Below are 14,100 nucleotides of genomic sequence, written 5' to 3'. Positions count from 1 at the left end.
TTTTTTTTTTATTATGAATAATTGATCACAAAAAGTAATAAAGTATAAGTGATGTCACTCAGAGATTGATTTACTGACTACCAAAACATAATTCTTAAGTATGAAATATGTAAGCAATTATTTTTGAACCTTATTTTTAAAGTAGTAAACTATTTTAGAAAAAATTATTTAGTGCAGATTTTTGCTAAAATTTAACACATTATAACAATGTGTAATAAAAGAGTGTAAATTAAGAGTGTGGGTGTAGTTATTCTATCCCTACGCCCAAAACATGGATTACATAATTTTTGTAGCACACTATTTAAAACAAGTAACCTATCTTCAAGTCTAAATGAAGTGTTAAAATTAACAACAAAGGCAACTTTATGATTATATGTATCATTCCATCTAACATCATAATTAACACTAAGAACATTATATTAACGTTGTTCAAACATCAAACTCAACAAAACAAATGCTAAACCAAAAATAGAACTACTGAAAAAATAGTCAGCTTCAACAATACATACCGAGTTCCGACTCCAAGAAGTACAGGCATCAATAATAAGTTAATAAACCTGTCTTGAGTTCATCATATACTAAACCCAACATGTATTGAGTGCAGCTAGGAATAAATTTGTATAATCTAATGATTTAGATCTCCAGTTTCACATGAGAACTGTGAAACATACAATCATAACTACTCGAATGATTATTTACATTTTGAACTTCATAATACATAATTATTAGAATAGTATTGTACTATTGTAGTGGTTAATAACAAGCACAGAGAACATCAGTGATTGCATTTACTACAATAGTGGTTGCTCTTATTTGTGAAAATGTTCCCGCAGTTGTAACAGAATGCAGTTCCACACCTGCAATGCAATCAACAAAATCATACAAGATAAAATATTCTATAATAGATTAAATTCTGATGGAATTTTATTATCATCATAAAATTCTTCTACTAAATGTAGAGGTTAATTTTCTTAGTCCTTGTGTAAATAGTAAGATGAGTCTTTAACATATCAAAATTGAAAAAATTGGGCCCATTACAATAGCAGTCCTTCCTCAAATTCATAAATATAGAACAATTAAATTTCAGGTAACAAAAAGCATATAATTTTCCAAACAGAATCCTCAGGTTGCTAATACCAAATTCTCAAAAACAACCAACAGAATTACTAGTTGACTAAAGATATTGGTTTAGTCCAATTGATAATTATAATAATAAACAAATCTTTTCTTTATTTTAGATTAGACCTGGTTCTAGTATGAGAGGCTGCTTATGGTGGTGAAGGATAAAGTGCTCTCTATTATTAATATATTCCAACTTGTTAGCTAGGTAACAAACACGATAAGTAAAACAAATAATTCAAGCAACATGTGTATCATTTGTCTCAAAATCATGAAACATTCCTTAGAAAAGTAACTGCTACTTCAGATAACAAGGCTTTCTTCACTCAATATTGGTCTTTTTGGACTTTGGAGGTAGGACCACCTGAAAACAACTTTGGAGACTTTTGTCTATTACATGTACATAATTCTACCTACAAACGATTTCTGGTCTCTTTCTATATATTTGTTTGAATAGTTAATGCAGTACTATAAGAAGCTTCAATTGCAAGCAAAACCCAAGAATAAGACATGTCATTTTCTATGTATGGTATGAACAAGAACCATGGATAAAGAATGAACATTTCAAGTGAAAAAACAATGTACAGTCAATCAAACCATGAAAGAAACTTGCAAGGGAAAAAAATAAACTGACCTGCATTGTATGAACAAGCAACCAGATGCTCTTTCAACATAGTATTTGCAGGTTGGACACCTTTTCCAGAGCTTACTCTGAGCCAGCTTCTTCAACATTATATCTTCCTTCTCTCTCTCATCCTTATTCAACTTCTGAAACTCCCCACACTCAATCCCATCGTGCCAAGCAACCTTACACTGAGCACAAAACATTCTATAGCAACTTGGGCACTCCGCGTTGGTTATCACCTCTTTCCCATCATTGATCAACATGACCGAGCAATCCTTGAAAGGACAGTAAAACTTTTCAGTCCCAAGAATCAGAGCCTCACACAAGGCCATGCCCCACCTCTCAAACACATCAGGGGGAAGTATGGAACGACAGTACTCGGGCTCCAATGACCCATTACAACCAGAAACAGGGCAACCAATTCTCGTAATGTTATCTTGAAGCTTTGAACCAACGTACCTGGCCATACACTCCGAACAGTAAGAATGGCTACATCCTTTGATATTAAACGACTCATTTACAGACTTAGGTTCCGCGCATATCTCGCAAACGAAAGATGGGTCAACGTCCTTTGAATTTGAAGACTGCCCGTTTTCAGTCACGGAAGGACCCGCAAAGGGTTTCTTCCGAGTCGTCTTGGGTGTGTTGAACCAGAGCAATTGAATGTCAGCGTCGTCATCGTCGTTTTCAACGTCGAGAAAATAGAAGCTTTGTCGAGAAAGGTCTACGACTTGTTTGGCCTTAGTGGTGGTATTAGGAGATTGGAGACGAGAAGCCATGATAGCGAGTTGGAGGTCTCTATCCTCATTGTACTGCTCGACTGAAATGGGGTTGGAGTTGTTGGTACCCTTGTCCAAAATCGATTGAGAGGAAAGTTGATAATGATCAACATCAACGATTTCACATAATTCTTGTTTTGGTTCCATAATCCTGTGTTTCTTTCTGGGTCTTCTCTGAGTGGACGCTTCTTCTACTGTGACACTCATATTAAGGGTTTGGAGTTTGTGTGGTCCCTTCGTCTTCTTCTTCCCTAATCCCGTTATTCTAATTTCAAAACAAAATTTATTATTTTTGAATAATATTTTTTTAGGTTCAGTCATGAGTCACCTGTAGATGATGCTCTTTTCCTAAAACCTGCAAATAATTTTAGAATAATAATGAATATATTATTTAAATTTTTTACTTAAAACTATTATAACTATTAAATTGTGTATTCTAAATGTGATGTGTCATTGTCACATAAATTTTATAGGTATAATTTAAATTAAAATTTCTTTTTTTTAAAAAAAAATAATAAAATAAAATTTTAAAAAAATTCAACAATCAATAAAAAATTGTATAATTATATAGAGCCATTCTTTTTTTGAAAAATTTAATACCTTTTAATCCCACATTTTTTTTAAGTAAAAAGTTGGCAATTCTTAGGCTATATATATAGAGCCATTTGAGTTAAGTTTTAATTATATAAAAAAATGTTCTTTAATAACAAGTTTATAATATAATAACTAAAAAAGTGACTATTATTACATTTTTATTCTATTACATTTTTTTTTAGACTTCTTTATATTTTTATAAATTTTATTTTCGACTTTAATTATCAGATTACACTAGCAATAGGGGTGTTTATATAATTGTAATTTGTGGTTTTAAACCTCAACTAATTCAAACCATATTATTTGAAATCGAGTTAAATGAATTATTTGTAAATAATTTGGTTAATTTAGACCGTTAAAATTCTCTAATTTGGTCACGACCAAATCATTCCATATAATTATTTTATATACTTAATATATATTTTTTTGGACGAAATGTTGATGTATGAGAATAATTTTATTAGGTTGAATATTGATATTGACTTATTGTTATGATAAATTTTTTTTATTATTATTTATGTATTTATTTGTTATGTTTTGCATAGTGTTGACCGAGATTTTCGGCAACCAGTAAAATATGATTATAATAATGAGCTGTAAGAAAGCGAGATGAAGACTTTTTACGTGGTTGGGGCGTTAATGAGCCTTAGTCCACGAGCCACTGCTATTAATGGATATCTTTAATACAGATTCTACACTTGGGAGAATGTTTCTCTCTTTAATACAAGGAATGTTCTTGGTGAGTTTTTTCTCTTCTTGCTCTTTAGCAACCAAGATTATCCGACCCCCTTAAATGAGCTTTGAGGGGGTATTTATAGTGTTTTGGTGGGGTAATCCCTAGAATTGTCCTTACATATGTGTCTGTAAGTATCCATAAAGTTGGGCATTTCCGATGAATATACCATGGGAGATGCATGGTCAAATCCCTAGGTGCTGTAGGGTTTTTATGGAGAATGTCCTTTTTGTCTTATGATTGACGTGACTCTTCGCAGGGTAGCCGTCGCTAGACTTAAATGATCATTACTGTAGCGCCGGCTTCTTGTTTGGGGGTTGTGCCGTCAGACTTTATTGCGTGTTACAGTCCCAACACGCTTCCTCCCATGCAGCATTAAATGCGACTTGATTTCTCGGGAGAGACCTGACACATCCCGGAGTGCCTTCAAGCTATGCTCGCTTCCGGGAGTACCTTGTACTCCGGGTACATCTTCCGGGACCCATGCGAATAATGCTTCCTGGTGTCATACAAAGACTTAGCAGTTCTTCTCAAGTAATTTGATCCACGTGTCCCTTCCTGACTGGTCCACGTATATTGGGCGATTTTAGGAGCAACATTTACCCCCCAAGCCTTGTTTACTTAGTAAAAATAAACCAAGGCTTGTTCAAGTGTCTCCAGTTGGCCCCTCGTTTCCCTAGCTCGAGCCCTGAGCGCGTGGGGGCACATTAAATGATGTTATTTAATGCGACAACATGCTTGTTCACAGGAATGTTTCCAGCCGCCTCCTCGGTCTTATGATACGTCTTGGGGGCGCGTGAAGGTGTGTCTAATAATGGCATTAAATGCAGTGATTCACTTTTGCAGAGGTCGATTCGTTTCACGCCCCATGATTGATGCGGCGCATTGATGGTGTCAGGCGGATACTCAAACGTTTGCACCGCCTTAATGGTAGATTGATCTAGCCCGTTGATCTTTTGGGAATTCGAATCGTGCGTTTCCCCTGCCGTACGATTGGTAGGTGAAGACGCCTGTTCCTCATGCACTTTTGCCTATAAAAGCCACCACCTTTCCTTCATTTCGGTTACTTTCCATTCCTTACCATTTTTGCTCGAATTTCTCAGAGAGAAAATTCCTCGAAGTAGCACAAACTGCCCTAACACTTAAACACTTCCTGTAATTTTCCAGTGTTCGGTTTTGCCAGTGCTTCTCAACTCTCGCTCAATCATACCCAGTACCCCCAGTTCAACAATCACTGTAAGTTTTTTGCATCTTTAGATAATAGCATGCTTACATTTATTTTGTTTGTTTTCTGGGTTCGCACTTAGAGATTTCTGGAGTGTGAGTGTTTGAGTTCTTCGAGTTCTGCTTTACGTTTTACTGTATTAGTTGTAGGCGTACAGTTTCGTTTGAAGAAGGCCGTGTATCCTTCGTTTAGCAATTGCTTAGGGCATAGGAAGACTTTTCTTTTCCTTTTTGCAAAACCACTTTTACTGCGATTTTACTGCACCCGACACTTGTTCAGGGATTCTCTTTTGAGTTTCCCAGGTGACACGTGTCCGGAGGGGGCCTCTTTCCAGCGGTTAGGGGACCCCCACTCCCTTTTTTCTGATTTAGGGTTTGGTATGGAGCCTAACTGCTGGGTTTTTTTTTTATTTCTTTTGTTTTTCTCAGAGCACAACATGTCTGCTTCTGGCTCGAAGTCTTCGAAGAAGAAAGGGAAAAACATTGCCACCCTGGAGGAGGTTTCTCTGGGACCTGTTGCCCAGGAAGGGTACAAGTCCCGCGCCACTGGCTGGGAAGCGGCCGAGCTTCGATCGACCCTGACCTGCCCTCACCAGCTAGAGAACATCATTAATGTGGCTGGGATCAAACCCTCTACCTCAGGGACCTTCCACCGGCCTCCTCGTGACTCGGAGACGCCCAACCTCAACTATGATGGCTTTGGGGCTTGGAGTCAGACCCATCTGATGGCCGGTGCAATGCTCCCGCTCCAGGATTATTTTGTTAATTTTCTTGTATTTGTCGGCCTTGCGCCATACCAACTCATTCCTCAAGCTTACCGCCTGCTCTCAGGCTTATTTATTTTTTACTCCGCGCGCGGCTGGGGGTCTCCCAGCCCGGCGGAGATTTTGTATTTTTATGAACTTGTATCCGTCCCCAAGAAAGGGGACAAACTTAAGGACGGTTTTTATGGGTTCCGGATCCACCCTGCTAACGAAGGGGTGGTTCCGTATAATAGGCAGACTCATGTTAAGGAGTACCGCCACCGATTTTTCTTCTCCTCCGGTTTTAGGGCCGTGGACCATCCGGAGCTTCTCACGGAGTGGGTGCGGATCCCACCTTACCAGCGGACGCTCACCACTCAGGCTTTCCTTCGAAGGGCCCAAGCCTTCGCCTCCTACGACCATGCCGATCTTGACGTCGGGGGCCTGGTCACCACGGAGAATTGCAGAAAGGCTAAACTTATCCTTTCCCACCAATCCGTGGATGACTCCAACCTCTCCAAGGTTATCTGCCCTAACGTGAGGGCGCCGGTCGCGGAGAAGGCCTTCCGGGATGAGCTCATTGCTACGGCAGAGAAGAAGTACCAAGATTATCTCTACCGGAAGGCCCAGGAGAAGGCGTACTCTAGTGCCCAGGCTGCCTCTGGGAGAGGGCTTCGCGTGGGGAGCCCGGTGGTGCGAAGGAGCCAAGCCATTGGTGGGAAGTCCGAGGCAAAATTTTTTGACAAGATTCTTCAAGAAGAGATTGGAGGTCCTTCCGCCGGGGGGCCCCTTCGTCTTGAAGGTTCTTCTGAGAACCAGACTTCCCGGCCTCAGCCTTCAGTCCCCGAACCAAACTCGGGTGCTCCCGGTGCTAGCACTTCTGGTGCTGGTGGTAAGTCTCCTTTGATAATTCAGTATGTCCCTTCCGTTGATGAATATACCAGTCGTAGGCCCATAGGGTTCGACGAGCGTCTCCGTAGGTTTAAGATGCCGTCGACCCGGTGGGGGGATCATTTGAAGGAATTTTATTTTACAAACTTAGGAGATTACCTAGGTCGGTCCCGGATGGGTCCTGGCCCTCCGGAACCTATTCCCTTAGGTCCGTCGGCTTACATAGCGTCCAGCTGGTTTCGGCCCTCGGACAGCTATCTTGGAGATGATGCTGCCAGCATTAAAGTTCGGGGCTTTGCTAGGGCCGAATTAGGGAGTCCGGGTAGGAGTAGTTTATTTGCTGCACCTTTTTGTAAGCAGTTTCTCACGAACCTCTAACACTTGCTTATTTTATTGGAACAGGTACCTCCATGGATGCCATCCTGGAACAGCTTGCCGGGGTCCATACTCCGGTGGCTCCTCCGGCTTTCACCCCCTCTCCCCCGGCCCCTTCCTTGAAGGTTTCTTCCGGCGCTCCTCCCGAAACCATCGACTTAGTGGATGACGAGGAGGTGCTTCCGGGAGAAGGCCAGGGGAAAGGGTGGGACTTCTCGGAGGAAGCCGCTGAGGGTGCTGGAGAGCCTCAAGCCCTTCAAGTGGTAGCAGAGGAGGACGAGGAGGAGCCTGAAGTGGCTCTGATTCGCAAGCGTAAGGGCAAGATGGTTGCCCAGGACGAGCCGAAGAGGCCTCGGAGGGCCGACACTCCCGCTCATGGCCTAGACGGCGGGGTTTCTCCGATGGAGGAAAATCCTGCTCCTCCTCACATTGAGCTTACCCCGATTCCGGGGGATGAGGCAAGGCAGGAGCTTCGCATAGCCAAACACAACTACGCTATGGATGAGTACTCCCGGGGATATGCCGAGGTGGAGGCCCTTAGGAGGATTCTGCGAGCGGAGGTTGAGGCGAGCATCAGCCATCCGAACTATCACGATCCGTGGAACCTCAACCTGGACCCTCTAACGGACTGGTTCCGTCCCCTCCTAGGGCCCACTTTGGCTCCCTTTGCCGCGGAAATGACCGGTGAGTTCGCTTCTCAGCTTACACGCTGTGCGCCCAAACGGTTCGCCACCTGCGCTTCTCTGAACTCCATCTTCCAGGTCCAGGACCTCAGCCATTCCCTCACAGTGGTAAGTACTTCGCAATTTCTTGCATTTCCTTTTTTGTTGTTTGCCTTTTGTTTTCTTCCTTAGAGGAATTTTTTCTTATACCCCGTTATGGTTCAGCTTGCTGCTGAGGCTGGTCGCCTCTCCAGGAATATCATAAACCACGGCTTCGCTCTGTCCGACTTTGGGGACATGAACGACGTCCGGAAGGTCCTCCAGGATCTCACGGCGGAGAGGCAGATCTATCAAGAGGCTGCCGAGCGCCAGGAAGCAGCGGCCAAGGCCAAGGAAGAGAAAGCCAAGGCCAGGGAGGAGGAGGCCATCCGGAGGGAGGCTCAGGCGGAGGACATGATCCAGGCCGAGGCCCAGCGGAGAGGCAGGATGGAGGCCCATCATCAGGAGGAGCTAAGGGCTCAAACCGAGGCTGCCGAGAAGGCTAGGCGAGATCTTCGGGAGGCCAGGGAGGCTTTGGACGAAATGGCCGCCAAGGTGAGGTCTCTAGAGGAGACTCACCAGTCGGATATTGAATCCAAGGCCGCTCTGGCTGCGGAGTTGAAGGAGCTTCGGGACTACAAAGATCAGTCTATCAGGAAGGCCAAGAGGGCCGAGCTCCTTTCTCTCGTCTCCTGTGCCCGGTGCCCGAAGCGCTTTGATGATGGTGTCTACATGGCTTGGGCCACCAATGATCAGAGTATCAAGCTTTCCTTTTATCCCAAACCCGAGGACATGATTGCCAAATTTCGGGAAAAGAAGAAGAGGCTTGATGCTGAGCTTGAGGCACGGATCGGACCTCGTCTTCCGCCGCGGCCGACTGAGCTGCCATATTATTGACCCAGATTGTACCCGTTCTCTTTATAACTCTTTTTTTTTTCTTTGTCTATACTTGCTGCTGCCTTAGAACAATTTACATACAGGCGGCAGCTTTTATTTGAAGGGGAGACAATTTAAGGCCTGTCCCCGGGCCATTTATATGTGTATGACCTAACCTTCGGGCTAGGATGTTTTATTTATATTTTTTTTTATTTATATATATGTGCGATCTTTTTTCACACTTTATATATTTCAACCTGTCCTTTGGCTCAGGGTTTCATACTTACGCTCTTTATTTTTGCGCGTGTTTTTTGACCTGCCCTTTGGGTCAGGATATTTTACTTAGCTTGACCTGCCCTTTGGGTCAGGATATTTTACTTAGCTTGACACCTTACTTTGGGTCAGGATATTTTACTTAGCTTGACCTGCCCTTTGGGTCAGGATATTTTACTTAGCTTGACCTGCCCTTTGGGTCAGGATATTTTACTTAGCTTGTTTTTGTTTGTCCGTGCGGTATACCCTAGTACCCCCCTGAGTGGCATAGAAACTTTGTTTTTAAGGCACTCAGTTTTATTTAATATAGAGGAGGCATACATTTGGACGGTACAAACCCTTTGAACAAAAGCTAAGTCTAATTCGCTACTGGTAGTATTTTCTGAGGTGATCGGCATTCCAGGCTCTTGGGACAGTAGTTCCGTCCATTCTTTTCAGTTTGTAAGTGCCAGAACCGATTTCGTCCTCGATTTCATATGGTCCTTCCCAATTTGGTCCAAGTACCCCCACTCCGGGTTCTTGGGTGGCTGGGAAGACCCTTCTTAGGACCATGTCACCAATAGCGAATTTTCTGTTTTTAACCTTGGAGTTAAAATACTTGGTCACCTTCTTTTGATAAGCGGCCATCCGTATTTGGGACTCATCCCGGAGTTCTTCGACTTGATCCAGAGCTTCTTGGAGCAGGGCCTCGATTAGTGGCGGATAGTAGGTCGTTCTCCTGTGGGATGGGAATAATGTTTCCACCGGGACTATTGCTTCACAACCGTACGCCATTGAGAACGGCGAGTGACCGGTTGTGGTTACGGGGTCGTCCGGTAGGCCCACAATACCCTTGGCAATTCTTCGGGCCGAGTTATTTTTACAAGCCGGCGGCTTCTTTTTCAAGGTGACCTTTAGGATTTTATTGGTGCCTCACTTTGGCCGTTTGTTTGAGGCCGGGCTACCGCGGAGAAGCTTTTCACTACTCCGTGTTGGTTGCAGAAAGTCCGTAAATTCCTCGCAATCAAATTGCTTTCCATTGTCTGAGACTATTTTGTGAGGTAAGCCGTATCGACACACTATGTTTTTGATAACAAAGTCCAACGCCTTCTTAGCGGTTATTGTCTTCATAGGCTCAGCCTCTGTCCACTTGGTGAAGTAGTCTACTGCTACTATTGCATACTTTACTCCTCCTTTTCCCGTAGGTAGAGATCCGATGAGATCTATGCCCCAGACCGCGAAGGGCCAGGGGCTTGTCATCAGCGTGATCTCATTTGGAGGAGCTCTCGGTATGTTCGCGTACCTTTGGCACGGGTCACACTTTTGGACATAGTCTATACAATCTTTTTTCATTGTTGGCCAGAAGTATCCCTGCCTCAATATTTTCTTTGAGAGGCTGGGTCCTCCCGTATGATCTCCACAGAACCCTTCGTGGACCTCCAGCATGATTTGTCTAGCTTCAGGGTCCGATACACACCTTAAATAAGGCATGCTGAGTCCTCTCCGGTAGAGAATTTGATCCATCATTACATAACGATGAGCCTGATACTGAATCTTTCGAGACAGTGCCCTCTCTTGGGGCAACTCACCTGTGGTTATGTATTTTATGATGGGGACCATCCAGCTGGGTTCTTGCCCAACCGTTTGTGTGGTCTCTTTTATTTTGATGCTTGGCTCTGCCAAGCGTTCCACGGGTACTACCCCCAGCTCTTCGATCTCACTGTCCGAGGCTAGCTTAGCCAGACAGTCCGCGTGAGCGTTCTTTTCTCGGGGGATTCTTTCTATTTTATAGTCCGTGAACTCGTGGAGCAGTTCTCGGACTATTGTTACGTACGCGGCCATCCTTTCGCCGCGGGTTTGGTATTCTCCGGATACTTGGTTTACGACCAGCTGAGAATCGCTGTAGACTTCCACCCTCTTGGCTCCTACAGCTTTAGCCAACCTTAGCCCTGCTATCAGGGCCTCATATTCGGCTTCATTATTCGAAGCTGTGAAGTTGAATCGGAGTCTTTGCCCGGAGCCGCAACCCGATAGGTGATATCATAGCCACTCGGCTCCCGAACCGTTTTCGTTTGAAGCTCCATCCACAAATACTCTCCAAGTGGGGATGGGTGGCTCCGAGTATTGGCTGTTGCCTTGGCTTCATTACATTCGGTGATGAAGTCCGCCAAGGCTTGGCCTTTTATGGAAATGCGGGGCACGTAATGCAAGTCAAACTGACTCAGTTCCATTGCCCATTTGAGGAGTCTTCCGGAGGCTTCAGGTTTCTGGAGAACTTGCCGGAGTGGATGATTGGTCAAAATTCTGATCGGATGGGCTTGGAAGTATGGTCTCAACTTCCGTGATGCCATCAGGAGGCAGAATACTAGCTTTTCAATGACCGGGTACCTTGTCTCGGCCCCTATCATGCGTTTACTAACATAGTACACGGGGTGCTGGATCTTTTCTTCCTCCCGGACCAATGCGACGCGACCGCATGTTCGGAGACGGCCAAGTAAAGGAACAAGTCTTCTCCAAGGACGGGCTTTGACAGGATAGGAGGTTTGGCCATATGGTCTTTTAACCTTTTGAATGCCTCCTCGCATTCATCCGTCCATTCGAACTTTTGGCATTTCTTCAGTATGTTGAAGAAGGGTATGCACTTGTCCGTGGATCGCGAGATAAAACGGCTCAGTGCGGCTACCTTTCCAGTCAAACTTTGCACGTCCTTATGTTTTTTGGGGGATGGCATGTCCAGGAGAGCTTGGATTTTCTCCGGGTTCGCCTCAATCCCCCTCTGGCTGACTATGAAGCCCAGGAATTTTCCCGATTTGACCCCGAAGGTACACTTTTTCGGGTTGAGCTTCATGCCGTATCTCCGGACGACTTCGAAACATTCTTCTAAGTCGTTTGCATGGCTATTGCATGCTTTGGATTTGACGAGCATGTCATCTACATATACTTCCATGTTTCGTCCCAGGAGGCTTTTAAACATCCGGTTAACCATTCTTTGATAGGTTGCTCCGGCGTTTTTCAGTCCGAAAGGCATGACTAGGTAACAGTATACCCCCTTATCGGTCCTGAAGCTAGTGCACTCCTGGTCTGCCGTATGCATCTTTATTTGATTGTACCCAGCATAGGCATCCATGAAAGATAGCAGTTTAAATCCGGAGGTGGCGTCCACCATCTGGTCAATCCTGGGCAGCGGAAAGCAGTCCTTTGGGCGAGCTTTGTTTAGATCTGTGAAATCTATGCAAACCCGCCAAGTCCCGTTTGGCTTGGGCACCAGGACCGGATTGGCTAGCCATTCCGGATAGTATACGTCGCGGATCATGCTATTGGACAAAAGTTTATCCACCTCTTTCTCTAAGGCCTCGGCTTTCGCCCAGGAAGTCGAGCGGGCGTCTCTTTTGCTGTATAGGAGGCATGTCCGGGTTGACGTTGAGGACATGGGTGATGACATGAGGGCTGATGCCGGTCATGTCCTCTTGGCGCCATGCAAAAATGTCAATGGCGCCCTTCAGTGTTTTTATTATTTTATCCTTTTCCTCCGGATCTAGGCCTCTCCCTATCCGGAGTACTTTGGTGGAGTCGTCGTCGCACACTGGTATCTCTTCGACGTCCTCCATTGGTTCTACGACCCTTTCGGATCCTATACGAGGATCCAACTCGTCTTCTTCGGCCTTCTCTACTTCAGGGGGCCCCCGGACCATGAGCACTGGCAAGTGGGTGGCAACGTTGTAACATTGTCTGGCCTCCCCTTGATTTCCCCTCACCGTTCCGACTCCGGCTTCCTGGGTAGGAAATTTTAGGCATAGGTGTCGGATGGAAGTTATTGCACCAAAGTCGACGAGGGCCGGTCGACCTAAGATTGCGTTGTAGGCTGTTGGACAGTCTACTACCACGAAGGTGCAATACTTGAACGTGCTCTGGGGAGTATCCGGGCACAGGGTAACTGGGAGCCTGACTTTTCCCATCGGGATTAGAGTTGTCCCGTTAAACCCTGTGAGCTGCGATCCGCTAGGAGAGAGGTCCCGGTCGGTCAACCCTATCGCAGTGAAGGCCTCTTTGAAGAGCAAGTTCACGGAACTTCCATTATCAATCAAGACCCTAGCCACTACTTTATTTGCAATGGGGGTCTCTATAACCAGCGGGTCGTGATGAGGAAAACGCACCGTCTTGGCGTCTTCTTCCGTGAACGTTATGGGTTGGTCCATTAACCGAGGCCTTTGAGCTGGGAGTTGAGTGACTTCCCACACCTCACTGTGCCTTGCGGCCTCGGCATATCTCTTCCGCTCCTTTCGAGTGTTTCCTCCGATATGGGGACCTCCGGAGATCATGGCTACCCGTCCATTAGGCCGGGGCGGTAGTCCGGGTATATGCTGGGCGTCACCTGCGGGAGCAGCTGGAGGCAATGCTCCTGCTGTACCCCCTGGTGTTCCCGAAGGCATGCCCCCTGCCACCTGCCCCGGGTTAAGGTGGGGTAACCTATTCTTGATCCACTCATAGAGGTGGCCCAAACGGATCAGATTCTCAATCTCATCCTTGAGATTTTTACACTCGTTGGTGCTGTGGCCAATATCGTTGTGATATTCGCACCTTTTACTCGGATCTCTCCGGGAGCTGTCCCTGTACAATGGCTGGGGTCTCCGGTAATGCGTGTTCTGCCTTGTGGCAAAATAGACACGTTCCTGAGAGTCCGTGAGCTCTGTGTACTGGGTGTATTGGGGTGTGTACCCCTTCTTTTGGCGCTTCTCTCCCGTTCGGGTGCTGCCCTTGGAAGACCTCTTGCTTCTAGACCCCTGGGTAGGGCCTGTTAAGCTAGCGGTTGGGGCAGCCTGTGAAGGAGCCCGTCCATTCACCCCGGACGGATTGCCGTAATGGGAAGATGCCGAGGGCAGAGCTAGGTTGTATCCGGGAGTAGCAGAAAACTGTATGCCACTAACCAGAGGGGTCGCGGTCGGGACAGTACCCGAGGGCGATACTCCTGGCATGTATCCTGCTATCCCGGTGGGATAATAGCCTCCGTAAGCCACGATCTGGGCTTCTTCGAGGTTAATATATTTTTGGACTCGCTTCTGGAAGTCCTGAAGGCTAGCAGCGCCTTCTTGCTGTAGTTCGTTCCAGAAGGGAGTCCCAGTGCGGATTCCTGCTTGGAGAAGCGCAAGCTGTTGTCCGTCGTCGACCTTCTTGGTCTTCGAGGCTTCCT

General features: G+C 45.6%; 1 protein-coding gene across 1 annotated transcript; it reads right to left on the bottom strand.

Moving 5' to 3' along the window:
* Positions 1-442: 442 nt before the first annotated feature.
* Positions 443-2,843, bottom strand: LOC115705079 (E3 ubiquitin-protein ligase RSL1). Its single transcript, XM_030632319.2, has 2 exons — positions 1,754-2,843; positions 443-857 (listed from the first exon to the last, which is right to left on the bottom strand). The coding sequence occupies exons 1-2, from the start codon at positions 2,728-2,730 to the stop codon at positions 776-778; spliced, it is 1,059 nt and encodes a 352-aa protein (XP_030488179.2). The 5' UTR covers positions 2,731-2,843; the 3' UTR covers positions 443-775.
* Between the last annotated feature and the right edge of the window lie 11,257 nt (positions 2,844-14,100).

Source organism: Cannabis sativa, chromosome 1, assembly GCF_029168945.1.
Source record: "Cannabis sativa cultivar Pink pepper isolate KNU-18-1 chromosome 1, ASM2916894v1, whole genome shotgun sequence".
NCBI lineage: Eukaryota > Viridiplantae > Streptophyta > Magnoliopsida > Rosales > Cannabaceae > Cannabis > Cannabis sativa.
The sequence above is the reverse complement of the archived record's forward strand: the minus strand, read 5'-3'. Positions and strand labels throughout refer to the sequence as shown.

What these genes read in the sequence shown, in the direction of transcription:
- LOC115705079 (XM_030632319.2), bottom strand. Translation starts at nt 2,730, where the DNA reads ATGAGTGTCACAGTAGAAGAAGCGTCCACTCAGAGAAGACCCAGAAAG. An exon ending in TGCTTGTTCATACAATGCAG is followed by an intron (nt 858 to 1,753) that starts GTCAGTTTATTT and finishes ATTGCATTGCAG; the next exon opens with GTGTGGAACTGCATTCTGTT.